Source organism: Eubalaena glacialis, chromosome 16 (assembly GCF_028564815.1).
Source record: "Eubalaena glacialis isolate mEubGla1 chromosome 16, mEubGla1.1.hap2.+ XY, whole genome shotgun sequence".
Classification (NCBI taxonomy): Eukaryota; Metazoa; Chordata; class Mammalia; order Artiodactyla; family Balaenidae; genus Eubalaena; species Eubalaena glacialis.
Window position 1 is genome coordinate 594,627 of NC_083731.1, and position 20,813 is coordinate 615,439.

A 20,813-nucleotide genomic window follows, 5' to 3' on the forward strand; every position below is an offset into this window, starting at 1 on the left:
CTGGGGGTTCTACCTCTGGCTGAGAAACCCACAGCCCGGGCAGGCTGTCCTGCACGGGACACACGGGGACAGGTGGCCTTTTCCTGTAAGGAACCACGCGACGGGTTCCCCTCCGTGGGAGCTGACCAGCTGCACTGCCAGGGCCTGGGGCGCGTCACTGCCCGGGGCTCTGTGAAGGCAGATGCACCACCTCCACGCTGGGTATTTAGCTTAACGTGTTCCTACCCTGCGAGATGCTACAAATCCCACCACGCCTGCCAAGACCTGACCCTGCAGGACAGGCCAGCTGCTGGTCTCTCCGCTCGGGCTCAGGCCTGTGCCACCCACACCGCAGAGAAGCGGAGATGGACGTGGGGGACAATGACGCAACTCATGCCACTTACGGCTGGGCTGCTGCTGGGCGGCCGCGTCCTACCCCACCTCAGCGTCCCTCGCGGGCCCTGCTCCGCTGAGCCTGGTCTGAAGGGACGGCTGCACAGTACGGGCCGCACGGGTCCACCCGCAGGCAGGCTGCCCTCGGCCTCAGCAAGGCCTGTGGGTCCTCCGAGGGCGCGGGTCTCTGCTAGTTGGGGCCCAAGCTCCCACTTGGCGGCTGCTGACCCGGGGGACCAGGTAAGGGCCTATCTTTCATGGGGTGATCTGTCCCCAGAGCCACAGGGCTCCATGTGCTGTACCATTACAGCTGAAGACTGGCCTTTCCTCAAGTCACCACCCAGAGGACCAGCTACACAGTAGCCCCCCAGGCACACCCTGCCCACCGCACACCCATCGCGACCTCTCGCCGGGAGCCGACAAAAGCATGAGGTCCAGACAGACAAACAAAGAGACGTTTTATTAGCATCGTTACGGCAACGCGTCCCAGGAGGGGACGATCCTCAACACACAGCCCACCGAGCTGTAAGCGATGAATCAGTGAAACGATTATTGTACACAGTGCAGACAAAGGATCACCCCAAACCTCCAACAGAAGACGGAAAATCACTTTACAAGAAAGTAAATAAAAATAACGCCCGTTTTTCTATTTTAAAAAGTGCCAGCTCTCAAGTGGCAGAGCGTGGAAAGCCCCAGGACCTGGCGCCCAGGAGCCCTGATGCTCCAGGGGCCGGGCCCGCCCTGGCTTCTAAAGCTTAATTTAAGCATCCCAGGTCTGCATCTTCTCACGCCTGCCCTACGACCCTCATTCCTACTGATTTCTTCGTGTCAGGCTCACAGATACCAGCCTTCATCAAAGCATTAAGACCAGAGACTCTCCCTTTGTAAGGCTTACATCTGAGTAAAGAGTGACGAGACCAAACACCGGAATCTTAAAAAGCCAAATGACAGCGGAGCCAGTGCCCGTTTAGAAAAGCTCTCTTACCCCCCACCCACCTTAGAGTCCTACTTTGGTAAATATTAACGTTTAACCAGTCAGCAAAATATTTAACCCAGTTAGCAAAATTAACCCCGTCATTTCCATAGTTTACTCTTTTGTGCATAGTAAATGTGGCCGGATGGACTTCACATTGGACGAAGCAGATTTGAAAACCAGTTTGCAAGAAAGGGTGCCCCCCTCAACAGCAATCTAAGCCCGGGGAAATGGCCAGAGGCCGTGCAGCGGCTGCTGGCCCTCGGCAGGTGCGGCGGCCGGCTAGATGGTCTGGTAGCCGGCGTGGCTCCTCTTGCGGCCGATGAGGTAGGCGATGAGGACGATGAGGACCAGCCCCGCCAGGGCGCCGCCCACCGCGATGGGGACCAGGACGCTGTTCTCGTCCAGCTGACACTCCTCCGCTGCGGGGACAGACGGCCCGCTGCCCACACGCGCCCGCGGGCAAGGGCCCCGCCAGCTCCCTGCTCAAAGGGTGGCGTGCGCACATCTGCACACGGGCTGGGGCGTGCAGAGGCCAGGTGGCGCGGGTAGGGGAACTGGCGCTAAAATCTCCCGGACTTGAAAGGGGTCCCCCAGCCGTTAGCTACGCGGACCACGCCCTCGCCTACTCACCGGGCCCAAACTTGTCCCCGTCCACGCGGAACGCCTGGACCCACACTCTGAATATGTTGAGGAAGAAGGCCTCGGTGACCTGCACGCGCTGCTCGGCGTTGCACTTGTAGGAGTTCCCGGCGGTGGCCTGCAGCGCCCTCAGCGAGCTGTTGGCGGCCCTGAAGGTGGGGTCTGCAAGGGCAGCGGGGGTGAGTGCCCTGGGGCACCCGCACGGGCATGCCGGATGGGGGTGGGGAGGGCTTACCTCTGGCATCGGGCAGAGTCATAGTCAGCTGGACTCCCTGCAGGAAAACCTGGCTGGAACTTGCATTCTAGGGAGAAGACGACAATCACACGGTCACCATCAGGCTCGGGGGGGGGGGGCACCGGTGATAAAGGTGACCTCCCGTGCCCGTAGCTTCAGAAGGAAACCGCAGAGCGCCCAGCCCATAAAAGGCAGCCTGTCGTCTCGGGAACATGAATTCTGATCAGCTCCTTACAGACCTCGTTACAGACTCAGACTCTGCTAAGATGGGGACTGAAGGAGCTACGTTCCAGAAAAGTCAACGTCTGACTTCCTAGGAAAGCTGCACTTGATCAGGAGAGACCCAGCAGCTCACCTGCAGAGCGCACCCCACACACCCAGCAGGGGCTCTTCCGCGCTCCCCTTACTCTCCTGCTACCTGCACACGCGGCCCTTCCCAGGCAGGTACGAAGAGCAGAGGGCGGAGGACAGCACCCGAGGCCCCGGGTCGCCCCTGCCCCGTCTGCGGGATAAGCGCGAGGCGTCTGCTGACAGACGAGGGTGGGCCGAGGGTCCGGGAGGCGGGCCGAGCAGGGCGGCGGGCCCTCACCATCGCAAACTGCAGCACCAGGAGCAGGTTCCCGCTGCGGAGCGCCAGGGTCACCAGCCGGGCTGTGCAGCTCCCCCCGAAGGTGGTCTTGCTGGGGTCGATGTTGAACTCTCTGGTCACCGTCTAGTGAGGAGAGCCGAGAGGTCAGCTTCCCCTCCCCCGGCCCCCGCGCTCCTGAGGGGACAGAGGCAGCCCGAAAGCAGTGGCTTCAAGGCCACGTTCACGTGAACCCAAACCAGAAGAAAACATGACAAGTTCACATTGGCAGATTTCAGGATGCCAGACGGTCCTCCTGGTACTTCTGGCTGCTTTCTCCTGCTTTCACGTCCCCGCAGTGGGGCCGGCCCCGTCTCCATCCCCAGACTCTCACCCTCAGGGAGAAACGTCATCTCAAGGGAAGAGTAGAAAGACAACCCGAGTGTCCGAGCAGTAAAGCGTTCAAGAAAATCCCCCCACCTCCCAGGCCAGCACACCCGGCCTGTGGTGACAACACACGCTTGAGGCTTTGGGGCCGCAGAACAGCCTGCGTCAGGAGACTCAACCCTGCCATTGCAGAGACAGCGGCCCAGGTGGGACGGGGGTCCGGCCGAGCAGCTCGGGACCCACAGCACCCGTGACCCACCCCAGGACGCCCAGTCCACAAGGCCCAGGGCGGGGAGAGGGGCTCCGGCCGGCCTACCGTGTTGTCCCTCGTCCTGTAGGTGACATTCAGCTGCAGCCCCATGCTGGCCAGCAGGCACGTCCCGTTGGCGCCGCTCACGTTGTACCTGGACACCGAGGGGCTCGCGGGCACCGGGGTGGGCGAGGGCTGGGGTGGTGCCGTCGGGCTGGGCGGCGCCGTCGGGCTGGGCGGCGAGGGTCCGTCTTGCTCGCAGTGCGTCTCTGTGGGGACGGTGGGGTGAGTCGTGCCACCGCCGCCTCGGGACCTCCAGGAACTCTGGAGCCCGAGCCCACCCTGGGCCCCAGCTGACATTCTCAAGGGGCCCTGCCCCGCAGAACACGACCTCCAGGCCTCCAGGGAGACGCGGGCTAACTAACGCTGCTCTGGAACCCTGGACGGGAGCAGGTCACCTGGGCGACACTCGACCTGGGCCCGCTGGGGGCCTGACCCCCCGCCTCCGCCCGCCTCCGCATGCAGCTCCCACTGGACACCCTTCCACCTCGGCCTCGGGTGGCCCCTCGTCCGCAAGGACACCCTCCCTTGCAGGACAAACCTTCCCCCCGTGAGGTCAGAACAAAACCTCAACCCCATCCCGTGCTTTGGGGACCCAGGCCACTTGCAACGGCAACAATTCACATATGTGTTCTCCGAGCTCCTGTGCCGGGCGCCGGGCTGGAAATGGTCCCAGAGACAGTAGCAGAGCAGCCCGGAGTGCCTGGGCTCCGAGGGGACAGACGCCGGACACACACACCATCGCCAGCCCGGACCGTCGGCATGGCGCCCCCAGGAGGACGGCAGCGGCCCCGGGAAGGACGGGCACCAGACGGCCCTACTGGTCAAGGATGGAGCCGAGACTCCGTGCCCGCGGTCAGCCAACTGCTGTGGGCGCTCATCCGGGGCGGGTGGAGGGCCCAGCGAGGGGGAGAGTGGGAGCCCCGCGGCAAGAGACACAATCCAGGAGATGGGGGCGGCCCTGGCCAGACACGCCTTCTCTGAAGGCTGACGAACGCCCCGAACCCCAGGGCATCCGGCACCCCCAGCCCAGGATCTTCCTCTTAGCACCTCGTTTCCGTGGCCAGTGCGCAAGCTCAGCGCTAACGGTCACACGACCTCCATCCAACCCCGACCCTTCCCACGGGCCTCCCAGGCCGAGCCACGCGAGCCGGCCCAAACCTCCAGGGTGGGAGCTGCTCGGGAAGCGGCAGGAACCCGTCCACCACCCGAAGCTCAAGTCCAGCTTTCACTCCTTTCCGGCTGCGGACTCCACGTCCACCCCGGAGGACCGGGACTCGGGTAACTTAGCCCACCCTGAGGGTCACCTCGCCCCGCTGGCCTTCACACAACTTGTAGAGGGAAGTGCTTTATTCTAGAGAATAAAGAGGGCAAAAAAGAGAAACACAAGCCAAGCTCTGGGAGGTGGGCTCAGCTGGGTGAGCGCCCCCGAGATGCCTGGCCCCGGGGGCACCGGCTGGCACTGCCGCCTCCCTCCTGGAGCTAAGCTGCAGGTAGACGTTGGGACACTGGCGCTTTTAAAAGCAGTTTTATCAGTTACTTATCAATTGTCACAGGACACAAATGATTAAACGCACAAACCACGTTGAGAGACAAACGAGAGAACAAGCCGGTCTCCAAGTCCTTGTCTACCTGACCCGACAGCCATTGTAACGTATGACCTGCTGTCTCCGTGAAGCTCTTACTAACTGCCAGTCAGAAAACCTCAGGAGTTTAGAATGTGTGTGGGTGACAGCCCTCTCCCTTCTACCTGTGTTAACCAGCCTGACACCTACGACAGATACCAAAGTCCCTCCCGCAGAGGGCTCACAACCCGAGAGGATCACTCGGGGACGCGCGTGCTCCCCCAGGAAGGCCTCTGGGAGGCGGGGAGCCCAGGGGTCGTGGCAGGGGAGGAGGGGGGCGGGGCTGTGCACCCTCCCAGTGCCCTTCTCACGGTTCTCAGAAGCTCATGCACCCCGAAGGCCCTGATGGTCTCCCGGCAGCTGCAGATACTCAGATAAACCTGCACGTTGCACTGACGAAGTTTCAAGTGGAAAGAGACATTTTAGCACGGCCCGCACCTAAGCTAGACTGGGAATGAGACTCAGGTTCCCAAGGAATGAAAAAGTTAGTAAAGCCAAACTGGGCAGGAGGTGAGACGTGTGATAAACTTCACTGAAAAGCAATTTCTGTTTTGAACTTCTAACTCTCTCAGAAGAGCTGACAAGAATCCACGCATCAAACATGAAAGATGAAAAGATGAATACACCTCAGTCCTCTGGTGGGCCCGGGGCTGGCATCCGATGCTGCCGGACACAGGAGCCCCACTGGCCAGGTGGCCGTAGCGCCTGTCCCAACCTGGCTCTGCCATGTGAGAGTGAGAGAGCAGCCACAGGAATGGGTGAGTGAGTGATCATGGCTGTGTCCCAATAAAATGTTGCTTATGACCAGTAAAACTTAATTTTATATCATTTTCATGTGTTGTGAAACGTTATTTTTTAACGTTCATCTATAAGCAAAAACACCATTTTTAGTTGTTGGCTGTGCAGAGCCCAGAGGCCCTTGCCAGCCCGGGGCTGCAGCTGGCCGCATGGAGGGCCGTGGGGTCAGCAGGCACCCCAGCTGCTTCCGAGCCGCCAGGGAAGGCTGCGGGGTAAGGCTTAAACATGGAGAACGACAGTGGGGACACCTCCCTCCCCCCCGGAAATGACAGCGAGCTGACTGGCAGGGTGTGGGGAATCGCAGTCAGAAGACGACGCGCTCTACCACAGACTCCGGCTGGCGCCCAGAGAAGCACTCGGCAGGACTCCCTGCGAGTCCGCACGCCCTCCGCAGACAGGTGAGCATCCTCACTTCACAGGTGAGGAAATAAGAGGTCGACTACCTCACCCGAGACCACAGGGCTGGGCTGGTGCGTGCACCCCGGGGCCGTGGTCTCCCTGAAAGGCCCCCCTGGTCGCTCCCACCCCTGCCCCGGGCCTGACTGAGCTGGACTGAGGTTAGGCGAGGTCTCTGTGTAGAGACAGCGGCTTGAGCTGAAGGAGAGCCTACGACCCTGACCCTATCAGCTCTGTAACAAGGGAAGAGAGAGGGTTTGAACTGCTTTGCCCCTTTAGCCTGTTTTAATCCACCCTCACCGAAAGAGGTAAACCTCTCTAAAGACAGAGGGGCCGGGGGCAGCTCTCCGAAGACGCACAGGTCTCCCCGGGCACCCACGGGGGCTGGGCCGGGGGCGGGCCTCACCCTCCGTGCTGAAGCTGCCGTTGGAGAGGTAGGCCTGAATGGTGGCGTCACGGAGCGTGATGGTCACGTTGCGCAGGTGGATCTGCTGGCTGCTCACACACCTGTACTTTTTATTTATGTCTGCCCTGATGTCGGTTACAGATTCCACAGTCTTGGTTTCTACACGAAAAAAAAAAAATCGATCTTTAACTCCTGGAAGTGCTTAGTTAGAAGCAATTTTAGATATTCCCCCGACCCAGTTTTCTCCACCCCATAATTGGTCCATATTGGTTCTTACCCTTGGAGCTCGAATTTGGGAAAATCCCTGTATCTGACAAGTTATAAACAAAACGCATCAGCTGGACACTGTAACGTGTTGCATTTCTTGTGAAACTGAGGGTCAGCGTATGGCCTCTTCCAAAAGCGATCACGAGACTGGAGTCAGAAGCATTTCCTTTGCCGCAAGAGCTGCTATTTAATACTTCTGCACTGGCCGGCAGCTCAAAGGTCACGCTCTGGAACAAACATGATGACAGTAGTACCCAGTTAGGGTGTAGGTTACTAAAGGGGTTCAGAAACACCAAAGATCTGACATATGCCCCGACCCCAGCTCCATCTCAGATGTCACTATTAATGCATTCATTTTCAATAAAAACAAAAATATGAAAGTCAGTATTACACGTCAAGTAATAGACCAGAAAGTAACTCAAGTGCAAGGCAAGGAGGACCTAATTATTCACTAATTTAAAACTGTTCTTCATTAATATGATCTTAATTTACAAGAAAATTAAAACTACAGTTATCTCAGTAAAGTGAAATAATTCACGTTGGGCTTCAGGATGAGCTGATACTTTTATCTGAAAAAAGCCATTACCTCGTGTTTGCCATGGAAAAGTTTATTTAAAGAATATGTCTCTCTAAACAAAGAGAAGAGGGAGTTTACTGCAGAATTGTCTGAATTAACTATTATAAACAAAACAAACAACCACAAAACCACCAAAGCTCATCTCGATGAACCGGACTGGGTGAAGGACCCGTGGGAAGCTGTCCTAGCACTGTCCTGATGGACAGACCACGCCCGTGACAAAGACACACTGTGTGAAGTGGGAAGGCACACTATAGCAAATGGATGTTCCCATTTGTGTAATGCGATTAGTATATAATGAAACAATGTTTTAAAAAATCCAAACAAAGAGAAAGGAAATAGAAATTAGAATAAAAGGTGCCTAGGGGACTTCCCTGGTGGTCCAGTGGTTAAAGACTTCGCCTTCCAATGCAGGGAGTGCGGGTTCAATCCCTGGTTGGGGAGCTAAAATCCCACATGCCTTGTGGCCAAAAAACCAAAACATAAAACAGAAACAATATTGTAACAAATTCAATAAAGACTTTAAAAATAGTCCACATTAAAAAAAATAATTTAAAAAAATTTTTTTTAATAAATAAAAAGTGTTTGGACAAGTCTTTACAATTGGAGACATTTCTGTGGAATGAAGCTTTCCCTGCTTTCTTCTGTTCTGATAGAGACCACATTTATATCAAGACAGGGCCAATGTACTGAGGAGGCCAGGCAGCTGGCACGTCCAGAGGGCTCTGAATAAGCCACTAGTCCTCCCAGCAGTCCTGGGCCCCCACTGCCCTCCAAGTGCCAGAAAACAGATATGGTGCCTTGGATGTGGAGATGGGTAAGGAAAAACACTGCTTCAACAAAGCACTGAAAACAAAATATAAGAGTATGTTTACAAGAACAAATGTTAAATGGAAAGAGAAAGTGAAAGGTCCACTAACAGGTAATTCACGGAGGAAGACGTAACAAAGAAATGCTGCTTATTTGTTAGGGATCTGGTAAATGCAAAAAGCCTTTCTCATCCTGCAGAGGCGCAAAGCTGTTTTAACAAAACCAAAAGGGACATTCTAATCAAACTAGTACAGTGGCACTGCACCTCGAGCACCTGTTTACACACGATTCTTGGAGCGTAAGTTTACCTAAAGCGGATTTGACAGATCAAAAAAGCTGTATTCACAGAGCTGTACACCAGGCATAAAAAGAATATAAGAAAACTTAGTTACAGGGGATGGGTTAGTAAATAAGTGTGATTAACATAATGAAGTACTACGTTGTGATTACAAAAGATAATCAAGAAGAAAACTGGAAAAATGCTCACAATAAAATAGTGAGCACAAAATGGTTTGTGTAATATGACTGCATTTCAGTATTTAAAATGCATAGACTATTACAGGTACTAACAGCCTATGAGACACAGCAGTATGTAACATACAAGAAACACACACATGTAAGACTGTCAAGGCAGGTTAAATTGTCACACACACACAAGCAAGGCATGAAGGGCCCTGGTGTTTCCTACCTTAGAACCGTTCTTGGTGTCATAGCTGGTCAAGAAGGCAGCAGAGAAGTTGGCCATGATACAAGCTGTCCCATTGCCATCTTTCACCACAAACACAGCTGATGCACCATGCACGAGGCCTGCTAACTCCAAGAAAGACAGAAATGACCAAACACTTTTTAGAAAATTTTGGCTGTCTACAGCTGCGGCAATACAGCTGTTATCAGGAAAGCTACTTAAATCGCCGAAGAACTAGACACACAGATCCCACAGGTGGGGCTCAGCTGGGCTTCTGTCCCTCCTGGAGACTGGTCTGAAAATGTTCTCTCTAAACCCATCCCATCAGTTTGCCAAGCTGTCATTAGCTCTTCAATGCTTTTCTTCAAAATACGTACCTGGAAGGCACAGGTCAATTTCTGAGTCACCCCGGGCCCAGGCTGCCCACGCTCGTTCCTCAGAGGATCTCGGGGACGTGGGGTGGGGTCCTGAAGGCAGGACTCAACGTAAACTAAACGCTGACCTTCTACAGAAACCCTGTGGACCCAAACTGCTACTTAGAGTCGGCTCTGCTTTTGCCTCTCTTGGACTGGCGACGTGGCAAGAAAAGCTGCAGACTCAAAGATCAGAGCTCTCTGCCCATTTCCAGAAGGTCCTCAAAATACAGTAATTCCACTGGACCTGGACTTGGCTGTGTGACCTTAGGACACCACTCTGCCTCTGTAGGTATAGAAGCCAAGTGCCTGAGGGAAGGGGCGGAAGGCAGCTGTCACAGGTCCTCCAACCTGGGAGTGGCCACCGCTCTGAGCTAGTTCTCAGGGCCAGGGCCACACCCCAAAACCCCGAGCAGGCAGCTTAGCAGCAAATGCACTCCGATCTGAGTCAGAGAAGGTAAGTGACAGCCACACACCTTAGCACAGGGTTCTTTCACAGACGGGCAGGTGTCCTGACCATCCTAAAGCCAAGCAACCACCAACCAGCACCGGTCACTGCCACACTCCCAGAAACACAACTCCTTGTTTCTGCAGGTAAGATCCCTGCACGCCCTTCATCAAGCAGCGGCACATCTGGCTATGACGGCTCTAAGGGTACATGTGACCCAGGCAGCACGCTCCGAGGACAGCCAACTAGCTTTCATTCTGAAGTCCCTGTCGCTGACGTGGTAAAATGACTCCAGTGAACCCAGTTCACTTCACCCTTGGGACCGTCACCAAATAAAACCTTCAGAGCAACTACTACTTAAGCCTAAAGCGAACAGTATAGACAGAAACCCTGCATACCCTCCTGTAAGCCTCAGGCAAAGGAAATAGCAAAATCTGCGTTCATAAAGAAAAACTGCTACAAATGAAGCAAACTAGGGCAGACAAGGAAAATTTTGCCTGTTGTGCTTCACAAATTTTAACCCCCCCCCCGAATACTGTGGCAAGATTCCACTAAAGTCATTTCCAATGAATGAACGTTCCTTTTAAAAACCTAGAGAAAATCCTGCAACTCATTTTTGACACAGTGAAGTTTTTTTTTTAATTAATTAATTTATATATTTTTATTTTTTTGGCTGCATTGGGTCTTCATTGCTGCGCGCAGGCTTTCTCTAGTTGCGGCGAGCAGGGGCTACTCTTGTTTGTGGTGCGCGGGCTTCTCATTGCGGTGGCTTCTCTTGTTGCGGAGCAGGGGCTCTAGGCGTGCGGGCTTCAGTAGTTGTGGCTCATGGGCTCAGTCGTTGTGGCGCACGGGCTTAGTTGCTCCGCGGCACGCGGGATCTTCCCGGACCAGGGCTCGAACCCGTGTCCCCTGCATTGGCAGGCGGATTCTTAACCACTGCGCCACCAGGGAAGTCCTACAGTGAAGGTTTTTAAAGACATGTCTCTGAGAGCGATGCAGTAAGTGCACAAGAGCTACAGAGGTGCCAGCCAGGCAAATGCAGGTCCGGCAGCAGAAGCAAAAGCCTGGGCGCTGAGGGCAGAGGAGCACCGGACGCCGACCAACTCACAGCGACGCGGGCGCCCCCGGGCGCTGGAGCCACATGCTGCCACACGTGCCACGGCACAGCAGGTCAGGTGGCCACCTACCACAGGGGCCCGCACAGGCCAGCTCCTACCAAGCCACCCTCCTATAAAACAGGTCCCTAAGTCTCCAAAAAACGTTCTGACTCAAAGCACTTAACCAGAAAACACTTCATGAGTAACTTCTCAGTCCATTTTTTCATTTAGTAAACATGCTGAAGGTCTGAGCTTTCAAAGGACAACAAAGTAGTATTACTAAAACAAACTTAAAATAAGCATCAGGGACTTATCTGGCGGTCCAGTGGTTAGGACTCCGCGCTTCCACTGCAGGGGGCACGGGTTCAATCCCTAGTCGGGGAACCAAGATCCCACATGCCGAAAGGCGCGGCCAAAAAACCCCCAGAAACACAAAACAAAACAAAAAGCAACGGCAGCACTAGAGGCCCCCAAATTTTCCACCATTAAAACAAGAAACCAGAGCCAATTTTGGTCAAGAGAAGAATGTCTACAAGAGCATTACAACAAAAAACTGTAAGAGAAACACGTATGCTAATAGTCAGAAATTAGTTCTTAACTCTATAAAAGACAACCACCATCTCAAATTAGCTAGGATGTCTGCAGTAGTTTGAGGGGTGTCCCTCCCGAAAGCCAGAACCTGCACCACCAGGAGCTGCTCCTCGTCGGCACTCACGCCAGACTCACGCCAACCTCTCTCCAGGGGTCCCGTAGGGGAACCAGTGGCTGATTCCTTCAAAACACTCCCACCTGGAGACACTCCAGTCTCGAAAACAGGTGCAGCTGTGGGAGCACGCCTGCCTGAGACGAGAGAGCTCAGTCTCCGACAGACTCCGCCACTAACTGACTGTGTGACCCCGGGCCCAAAGGAACCACCACGCCCCTCGGTTTAGGCACCTGTGAGACGGAAACAAGCATCAAGGACTGTCAGAGCATCAAGTGAGCCAAAGCGAGGGGAGCGCTGGGTACAAGGTATCAGCCTGCTTTCAGTGTTAGCTGTTACTATCGATGCGTTCAGTGCTACACGGCCCTCATCTATTGTTGAATCCTTGGTACCTGACACAAACCGTCAAATAAGCGTTTCATTTAACGAGCACCTGTAGTGCACCTTGCAGGTAACTATAAACTATCGTGACAACTTTAATAGGCAGACACTATGATGATTTCCTTTCACAGATGTGGAGTCCAAAGCACAGAGAAGTTAACTACTGTGCTCGAGGTCACACAGCTAGTGATGGTGCAGAGCCAGATCTGGAACTGGATCTGCTGACTCACAGCATGTGCCCGCCGAGCTTGCCATGGGCCGGCGGCACAGTGAGGTCCACACCTGAACCACACTTTCTCTCCAGCACTTGGTAAGCAAGTGAATATGCTTCAAATTATGACACACTCACTTCCATATGAAAGAAACTGCCATCTAGAGGAACAAGTCAATACATTCTTTGTTAAACTGTTTAATAGAAATCACTTTCTAATTTCTCTTGGCTCGATTTTCTTGAATCCAGTATTTTTAGTCTTCTTAACCAGTGATACATAATCACCTGTGGAAATGTAAAGGAAAAAAAGAAAGACCGAGGCTCCATCCCAGACACGGAGTCACAGACTCTAGAGACCAGTATGTACGTTTCTGAACAGCTGACGTGCGTGTTCAGTTAGGGACCACCGGATGTCTCTTCGTGTACGTGCTGAGCACTTACTGTATGTGAGGCACGAGGTAGGCTGTAACATAAGGAAGACACAGGTGTGAAAATAATCACAACACAGCAGAACCAATGCTCCAGTAGAAGCATGTGCTGTACACGCACATAGTCAAGTCTTCCGGACGCAGAGAGGAGGAAGGACTAATACAGCCTGGGATGGATCTAACAATATAAATTCAAAATTATGGATCCAAAACATTTTGACCTCAAATCTAGTGAAAAATTAGGTCGCCAACCTGGGTAACTGGCAAACTCCCACAAGCGAGGGTAACATTAATCAGTATAAAACATTTTTTCAAACTTCCTAAGCAACAGTTCTTCATTCGGAAAGGGGAAGGAGGTCATCCCGGTGACATCAACCGTCAAGAGCCCCATTATGCAATATACTTAGTCATATGTAACAAGAAGTTTCAGTTCACACTTGTCTACGCTTTCTACCAAATATTAAAACACAAAGGAAACTTTACTTACTAATTTTCAAAGCAGGATGAATTTGTGACTTAGAAGTTTGAAGTATTTTTAGAAAAGATGTTTTCTGGTGAAATTGTGCATTAAAATAGACATTATTTTAAACAGACCTACATACAAGCTCTTAACAGACCTTTTTAAAAGTTGGATTTTCAACTGAATATAAAACTTAAAAGATATGATGGAATGGACATTAAAAAGCTAATTATGGGAACTCCCTGGCGGTCCAGTGGTTAGGACTCCGCACTTTCACTGCTGGGGACCAAGGTTCAATCCCTGATCGGGGAACTAAGATCCTGCAGGCCTCGTGGCATGGCCAAAAAAACAAAGAGAAAAAGCTAATTGCATGCATGATACTCCAAGCTATCAATGTAGGGAAGTATGGGTTTTTCTCTTCATTCAGGTGAGTTTTTATAACATGAAACAAAATGTGACAGTTCTAATGCACGCGAGCTCTTCTAATAAAGAACAATGAGCCGCCCTGACACGACAAGACTTGTCCCAGCAGGCCCTCAAAACTCATGACACCTGCTGGGGAGAGCAAGGCTCAGGGTTTGCGGCTGGAAGAAAGTCATCCCTTGCGTTGGTCCTGCAGCTCAAAGAACTCATTTTACGCAATAGGCAAAACAAAATCCTGAAACCAAAATCCATTCTGTTACAACAAAAGAACTTCAGGGTAGATATTTAGAGAATTCCCGGCAGGTGCCTGGGAGACTGCTTCTGTGCCTGCTGAACTCAAGGCAGCGCCCACCAGCGAGCTCCGGTACCTCTTTTCAGTTCCTGGCACTTTAATCTTCCCGAATCACGGAGACCAGGTGAGAAAGTGCCACAGAGAGAGCTCTCAGGAGCCATAAAAATCAAACCATGCAGTGATTCTTGTTTAAGTCAGCACAATTCCTTTCTCCTTAGGACAGATAAATGACAGCAAAATTTCTCAATGGATAAAACACCGGCGCCCACGGACGGCTCCCGAGTTCCGTGGGCCCAGGGCACGCGCGCACACACGCGCGCACACACACAGGCAGCGCTCCTGACGACTCACTAGAAATGGAGACGACCACTGGGAGGCCAGGCCTAGCCCCCTCTCCTTCTGTCCACTGTGGGCTCCCCGAAACTCTCAAGGGCAACTTTAAATCATTATAACGTAATTAAAATTCACAACGACATAAACACACGCGTCAGCGCTCCGTGCCATGCTGCTGGGGGCGAAGGTTAAAAGCCCGAAGGACGAACTCTAAAGGCCGGGGTCGCTGCCCGCCTTATTCTCCTGCGCGGACATCCGCGTCGGGCGGAAACCGAGGCCCATGCGGTCCCGCGTCTCCGGCTGCAGCCGCACGCAGCCCTCCGGAGCCACCCGTGCCCCCAAATAAGGGCGCGAACCACGCCGCTCGAAAACCACCAAGTCACTGCCGACTGACCCCACAATCCGAGGTCTGGGACCCGAGGGCCGCGCCGGGCCCTCCCTCCGTCGTCCACTCCCGGGCACCTGGACTGACCCCTCCCCCCGCAGCCGCCTCGGCCGGCGCGGGACGACTCGCCTGGAGTCCCCGGGCCCGGCCCGACCCCAGAACCGCAGCTCCCGGCCCCCGAGCAGCCCCCCGCCCCTCACGCCGCCCCACATCCCTCTGGGCCCGCGCAGCGCCTCACACCTGCCCGACCCCTCACCCCGCAGCCCCTGAGCCCTCAGCCCCCAGCCCGGCCTCTCACCGAACAGCAGCAGGAGCAGCGGCCATCGCCGGGCGCCGCCGGGGGCCGCCATGGGCGCGAGCGGGAGCCGGGCGGGGTCGTGGGCGGTTGTGCCGGGGCGGGCGGGCTGGGGTCTGACCCGGCCGGCGTGAAGGCAGCTGGTCCCGATGCTACGCCCGCTGCAGGAAACAGACCCAGCTACCGGCGGCGCCTGTCACGTGAAACTGCGCCGCGCCAGCGCCCGCGCCGTCACGTGACCCCCGTGCATCTCGCGAGAGTGAGAGAGCTCAGGCGTGCGCCCTGAGCCCGCCTCGCACTTTACCTGGGCCTGACACGTGACCGCGACGCCACGTGACTCGGGCCTCGCCTCCGACCCCCGCCCGGTCTCCGGCCGGCGGAAGCGGAAGGCGGGAGGTGGGCGCGGCTTGTCACCTCCTTGCGGGGCCTCTGGGTCCGTCCTGGAGCTGCCAGGTGAAAAGAGGGGTTTGGACCGGACGTGCGGCTCTCCGTCGCGGGCCGAGGGTGGGAGTCCCACGGCGGCCGCCCCACGGGAGACGAGAGGGCGTTTCCGCAGGGACGCCGATGCTAACGCGTCTCTCGGCCTCGGGGCCCGTGGAGAGTCTGGGCTGGGGGGTAGGAAGGAGGGGGATGTGAACACGCGTACTGAGTGTTACCCCTCGTGCTGGAAAAACACACAAGGCACAGGGTATAAAGCTAGACACAATCTTGAAGGGGCTTCAGAGGGTTCGGTGGCTCCCGGCTGTTACCCCGTCCTAGAGGCCGTGGGGGACTGGGTGGCCTCTGCCTGGAAGGTTCAGAAAGGCCCCAAGCTGCCCAGGGAAGGAAATCGCAGCCTTGCTGCTTCCAGAACCTTCCTGAAGTGCCTCTCACTCACTCCCCAGTTCCTGATTTGCTTCTAGGCTCTGCCCGGTTCTTCCCTTTTCTCGATTGCTGCCCGCGCTCTGGCCACACCGGCCCTTTGCAGAGAGAGGTGACGCCCGCCTGCCCTGCTGCTTCGTTGAGCACTTCCAACCCCACCTCCTGGGGAAACGTGCCTCCAGTTCACCTTCGGTGCAGGTGTGTTGATTACTACCTGTCATAGGCTTTGATTTTTGTGACTTTTTTTGTTGTTGTTCTTACATTTGTTTGCTTTTTGTAGATTTTGTCTTCTTCCTTGTTGTTATTTCTTCCTGTCCAGTTTCCCTTCCCTCCCCGCCACCTTCTAACAAAATCAGCTGAAAAAGTCATGACACCGAAGGATTTCAAGTAAAAGGGAAGCAAAGAGGCTGAGGGAGCCCCAGGCTCGTTGGGTTTTGTCGACTGAAGAAAAAAAAACAAACAAACCACAAGCTGAAAGTTGAGAGCTATGTTTTATTCAGGGATCGTTCTTAGGGCTTCAAGCCGGGGCACCTCAACCCCGAGAAAACTGCTCCGAGGGGGGAGCCAGGACACATAGCAGTTTCTGCAACAAAGGGCAGGTAGTCGGAATGTCAAAAGATTATCAATAATTAAGGAAAACCAGATATCTCAAATTAAGGAATTTAGCACTTTTCTATGTATGGAAAGATGCAAGAGTCTGGGCTCACTGAAATCATTTCTTTGATCTGCACCTCAGCTCTCTGGGGCCAGTGTCCTGTGCTTTCTCATCCTGAGTCCCCTCAGGGCTCACCGTCTGGGGTAGTTGCAATGTGATGACTCCTTGATGGCAGGCATTCCTTGTTTCCTTCGTGAGTTTTCTCAGGCTGCACGGTGGGGAGTGGCTGCAATTACTGATGACTGATGGCTGCAACGTCCTTCCTTACTGACATGGCAGGCAACATTCTTAGTCCACAGGGTGTTCAGCTCTTTGGGGCAGAAATCTGTTACTACAGAGTCGATTTGCTGATGTCTTGTTTAGGTGTTTAGGGATCTTTCTGAATTTTTTGTTTGTTGCTGTTCCAAGTGGGGAAGAGTCTCAGCAGGATCCCATTTAAGAGAAGTGCTGTCCGTTGAAGTGTGCCGCGGGAAAGAGGAGGTGCTGGGTCTGCGGTCTCGCTATGCTTTCACTGTGAAGTCCTTTATCAGCAACAGGTTGTTAACATGATGTTTGTCCAGTAGATTATTATTTGAGCCTGAGCTGTCCCTATGAAATAGAGTGTTAAGTTCAGATGTAACTGGAAAATTCTAAAATTTTTCTCTTGAACTTTCTGATGGTGAGAAACTACCAAATAATCTTGAGTATGGAAACAAAAGACCTATTAATTTTGTGCTTTCCAGCCTTGGAAGCCCCCTCCTGTGTTGAGAGAACACCTTACCCTCTGAATATGGATGGCAGACAGAGCACCCAGCAGAAGCTGAAAAAACCAGATGGTCACTTTCCCAGCCTTCCTAGCGGCTAAGGTGCGAACTCAGCCAGAGTTCAGCCCATTAGACTAGATCAGGAGCTAGTGGTTGCAGAGAAGCTAGGTGCCCCTGAATGTGGTGTTCGGTGGTGACGGCAGCTGTGGCCGCAGCAAAGTGGCATTTCTAGAGGCAGTGGTGAAGGGTCTTCACCGGGTTGGGTTTGTAGTGTCTTCAGCCCTGGCCCTTGCTATTTCCCGAGCTATTTCCTCGCGCCTGCTATTTCCCTAGCGTCATTCTGCGTTCCTTATGGAAATTCTGTGAGCTACTCAGAGTCCTTTCAACAGGTGATTTTTCTGCTTAGACCCGCCAGAGCACATTTCTACTGTGTCCAACTGCCCAATACACGCTGTGTTTGAAATTTTCTCTTTTTAAAGACCAAAAGGAGTTTGTGTGAGCAAAAGAACAGGGTGTAAAAAACCAGCAGAAAAATGGAAGGTTCAGCAAAAATTCTATGAAGTTATATTTTAATAGAGTATGGAAAAGTAATATGGTGGGATTTTCTTGTTTGGTATTCTTTTTTGTTTGAATCCTTAATGAAGGCTGGGTCTGATCTGGTTTTTTTTTCTTTTTGGCCGTGCCACGCGGCTTGTGGGATCTTAGTTCCCTGACCAGGGATCGAACCCGTGCCCCCTGCAATGGAAGCACAGAGTCCTAACCACTGGACCGCCAGGGAAGTCCCGCATCTGAACTATTCTGATTGAAGGAAAGATGTGGAAAACCAAGCACAGTGAAGGACTCCACACCTTCTGAATTCTTTTGGAGACTTTTTAAAAGCCTTTTTAAAACAAAGCAGTGAGGGCAGTAAGTGGAGAGGCCTCTGCAGAGCTGAGCAGGGGACTGGAGACCCTGCTTTGGTAATAACGAGCGGGCGAGTTCACAGGTGAAAGGCGGGGCCTTCTTACCTGTGAAATGACCTCGTGCCGCTAGGAGGGTGTGGGCTCAGTAGCTAAGGAGATAAGTGATGGTTGATGGAAGGTGAAATCTAGAGGAACGGACTAGCAGGCCGTCTGTGCTTTTTTTCCTCTTTTGCTCTAAGTTACACTTTTTTTCTGGAGACTTGGTAAGCAAAACTAGTAATGTTGCGTAGTGCTGTAGTGTTTAAAGCTTGTTTTATGAAATTTTTTAAAGGAAAATTTTGAATAAAAATAGGATAATCCATTGAATCCTGTTGTACCCATTACTTTTACCATTTGTCCTCTCTCCTCACTTGTTTTGTGTTTTGGTTGGTTTTGGGGCTTGAGTGTTATAAAACAAACCTCAGACATTATAGTTTTCATGTAAGTCTTTTACATAAACAGAATGCCATTATCGTGGCTAATATAAAAACAAAACCTAATAATTCCTTAGTAACTAATTTCTAGTTTATGTTCACACCTCCCCAATTGTCCAGAAAACATCTTTTTACAGCCAGTGTGCTCCCTGTGGCTCCAGCGAGGTCTGCACATGGCCCTCGATGGCGTGTCTCAAGTCCCCTTCCCCATTGCTGGGGAAACGAGGTCACTTGTCCTGTAGGACACCCCACACTTTGGGTTGACCTGGTGAGTCCTTGAATGGCCATGTCTTCCTCTGCTCCGGTAACCGGCGAGTCTGATTGAGGCTTGACTGAATCAGGCTCATCTGCCCCAGGTGCCACTCTCCGTACGTGGTGCTGGGCCCTCACCTCGCAGTGTGGAGTGTGGGTCTGCAGCACTGCCTTCGTCTGGGGCTGGTTAGAAGTGCAGAGCCGCAGGCCCCTCCGTGGACCCGCTGAATCAGAACCTGCATTTCAGCCAGGGCCTCGGGCTGCTAGTGTGCATGGAGACCTGAGAAGCTCTGCCCTTTTCTTCTGGCTGTGGGGCCACGTTGGGGTGGCAGAGTCCCTGTCAGCCTTTGACCTCTGACCCCACAGCTTTGCATACATCCCTGGTGAGTCAGCAGGTCCGTATTCCAGCGGGCTTGGCAGATTGGCGATATCTTTTCTTTTTTGGCCGCGCCGTGCAGCATGCAGGATCTTAGTTCCCCGACCAGGGGTCGAACCCAGGCCCCTGCAGTAGAAGCGCAGAGTCCTAACCACTGGACTGCCAGGGAAGTCCCTGGCAGTTTCTAATTCTATCTTTCCTATTGTGTTGTCAGCTGGAGCAGGCCTGTAAGGAAGAATTTTCCATCGTGGACCAGTTGGTTACTCCAAAATACCATCCCTACAGGAAAGGTGGGATCCGTGCCTGACTCGTGATTCTTTTGTCTGGCTTCAGAGTAAGAACTCAGTGCTGAAGCAGCTTCCAAAGGTGAACTGCCGCGCCCGGCGTGAACCGTGCGCTCTGGGGGGTGATGACCTGTCGGTGCGGGTTCCTCAGCGGTGACCGATGCCCCACCTGGTGTGGACACTGATGGTGGGGGAGGCCATGCGTGGCAGGGAGGTGGCAGAGGGGGTATGGGAACTCTGTACTTTCAATTTTGCTATGAACCTGCAACTGCTCTAAAAAATACAGTTTATTAATTAAAAAACAAAGTGAACCATCACATTTTAAAAAATGTGATGTTAAAGTGCTATGTTACCGTGGATTTCTGTATAGGTGATATGTCTTCAGTCTTTTGTAGTTATTATCATTTTCAGGTTAAAATCATGTGGTCTTGGTAGTGCAGCCTTCTAGATGGAAGTAACTGTGACATTTCTCTCCACGTGGGCTGCCGCTGTTGCTGTCCCACCAGCGATGCATCAGCAGAGAGCCCGTGTGCCCACAGCCTGACCCTGACCTGTAAGAAATTAGGTCCCTGTAGTTTCCATTTGCATTTTCCTTGTGAGTGGGGCACCTGGCTTTTTTGCCATCTTTCTATCAGATTATAGAGATATTTGCAATACAAGTCACACTTTTAAAGTCAGTGTATCATTTTTAGAATCATTTTGGTATTTTAGTTTGCTTATGGCATGTTTTTGTTTGCAGAAGTTCTTTTGTTTAAACGTGGGTGAATTGATCACTTTTCCACAGCATTTGGGTTTTAAGTCCTTCCTAGTCCTAGGTTAGAAGACTCTGTCTGTTTTCTGCCAGTGCGTGTGTAGTTTCATTTCTGCATTTGTATCTCTGATGCAGGATGCCGACGGGCAGGGCAGAGAAGGGGTCCGTGTCACCCTTCCCACGCAGGTCTCTAGGTGTCCTCCTTCCACTTACCGAAAGCTCACCTTTTGCCCACTGATTGGAGATTCCACCCTCCTGTGCTGACGTGCGAACGTACTTGACTTGACTTGATGATTTTTGGAGCTGCCCCAGCACCACTCTTTTGAAGTTATAGATGCTGTATCTGCAGGGCCAGCTCCCTCACTTTTCTCCTTCAGGGTTTTTCTAACTATTGTTGTCTATTTTGCCATATGATCTTTTGCAATCAAGTTGTCTTTAAAAATAAAATTAACGTTCACCCAAGAGAAATTCTGACTTAGGTTGGCAGTGTTTACAGCGGCCGTAGCCATCATTGCCCCAGGCTGCACGCAGGCAGTGGCGGGGGATCCTCTGGGCACTTGGGAAGTGCAGGACATTCTGGAAAGGGCAAAACTGTAGGG

At 53.0% G+C, this 20,813-nt stretch overlaps 1 protein-coding gene and 1 long non-coding RNA gene across 4 annotated transcripts; one reads left to right on the top strand and one right to left on the bottom strand.

The window, feature by feature from the left end:
* Nucleotides 1-813: 813 nt before the first annotated feature.
* Nucleotides 814-15,144, bottom strand: LAMP1 (lysosomal associated membrane protein 1). Of its 2 annotated transcripts, none has more exons than XM_061170651.1 (9): nucleotides 14,921-15,144; nucleotides 9,052-9,170; nucleotides 6,987-7,203; nucleotides 6,710-6,868; nucleotides 3,491-3,693; nucleotides 2,812-2,934; nucleotides 2,223-2,289; nucleotides 1,979-2,149; nucleotides 814-1,767 (listed from the first exon to the last, which is right to left on the bottom strand). In XM_061170651.1, the coding sequence occupies exons 1-9, from the start codon at nucleotides 14,970-14,972 to the stop codon at nucleotides 1,628-1,630; spliced, it is 1,251 nt and encodes a 416-aa protein (XP_061026634.1). In that variant the 5' UTR covers nucleotides 14,973-15,144; the 3' UTR covers nucleotides 814-1,627. The 2 variants fall into 2 exon arrangements, with proteins under 2 accessions (XP_061026634.1, XP_061026633.1); XM_061170650.1 differs by having other exon boundaries at nucleotides 9,052-9,173; nucleotides 14,921-15,143.
* Nucleotides 15,145-15,190: 46 nt separating this feature from the next.
* LOC133076170 (uncharacterized) lies at nucleotides 15,191-20,796 on the top strand. Of its 2 annotated transcripts, XR_009697506.1 has the most exons (4): nucleotides 15,191-15,370; nucleotides 15,820-15,976; nucleotides 19,394-20,016; nucleotides 20,350-20,796. It is a non-coding gene; the product is annotated as an uncharacterized LOC133076170 (long non-coding RNA). The 2 variants fall into 2 exon arrangements; XR_009697505.1 differs by having other exon boundaries at nucleotides 15,203-15,370; nucleotides 19,394-20,796.
* The last annotated feature ends 17 nt before the right edge of the window (nucleotides 20,797-20,813 follow it).

Excerpts from the sequence above, each read along its gene's own strand:
- LAMP1 (XM_061170650.1), bottom strand. The coding sequence starts at position 14,972 with ATGGCGGCCCCCGGCGGCGCCCGGCGATGGCCGCTGCTCCTGCTGCTG. Across the intron at positions 3,694-6,709 it reads CGGCAGCTTCAGCACGGAGG|AGACGCACTGCGAGCAAGAC; the intron begins GTGAGGCCCGCC and ends CCGTCCCCACAG. Across the intron at positions 2,150-2,222 it reads GACTCTGCCCGATGCCAGAG|ACCCCACCTTCAGGGCCGCC; the intron begins GTAAGCCCTCCC and ends CTGCCCTTGCAG.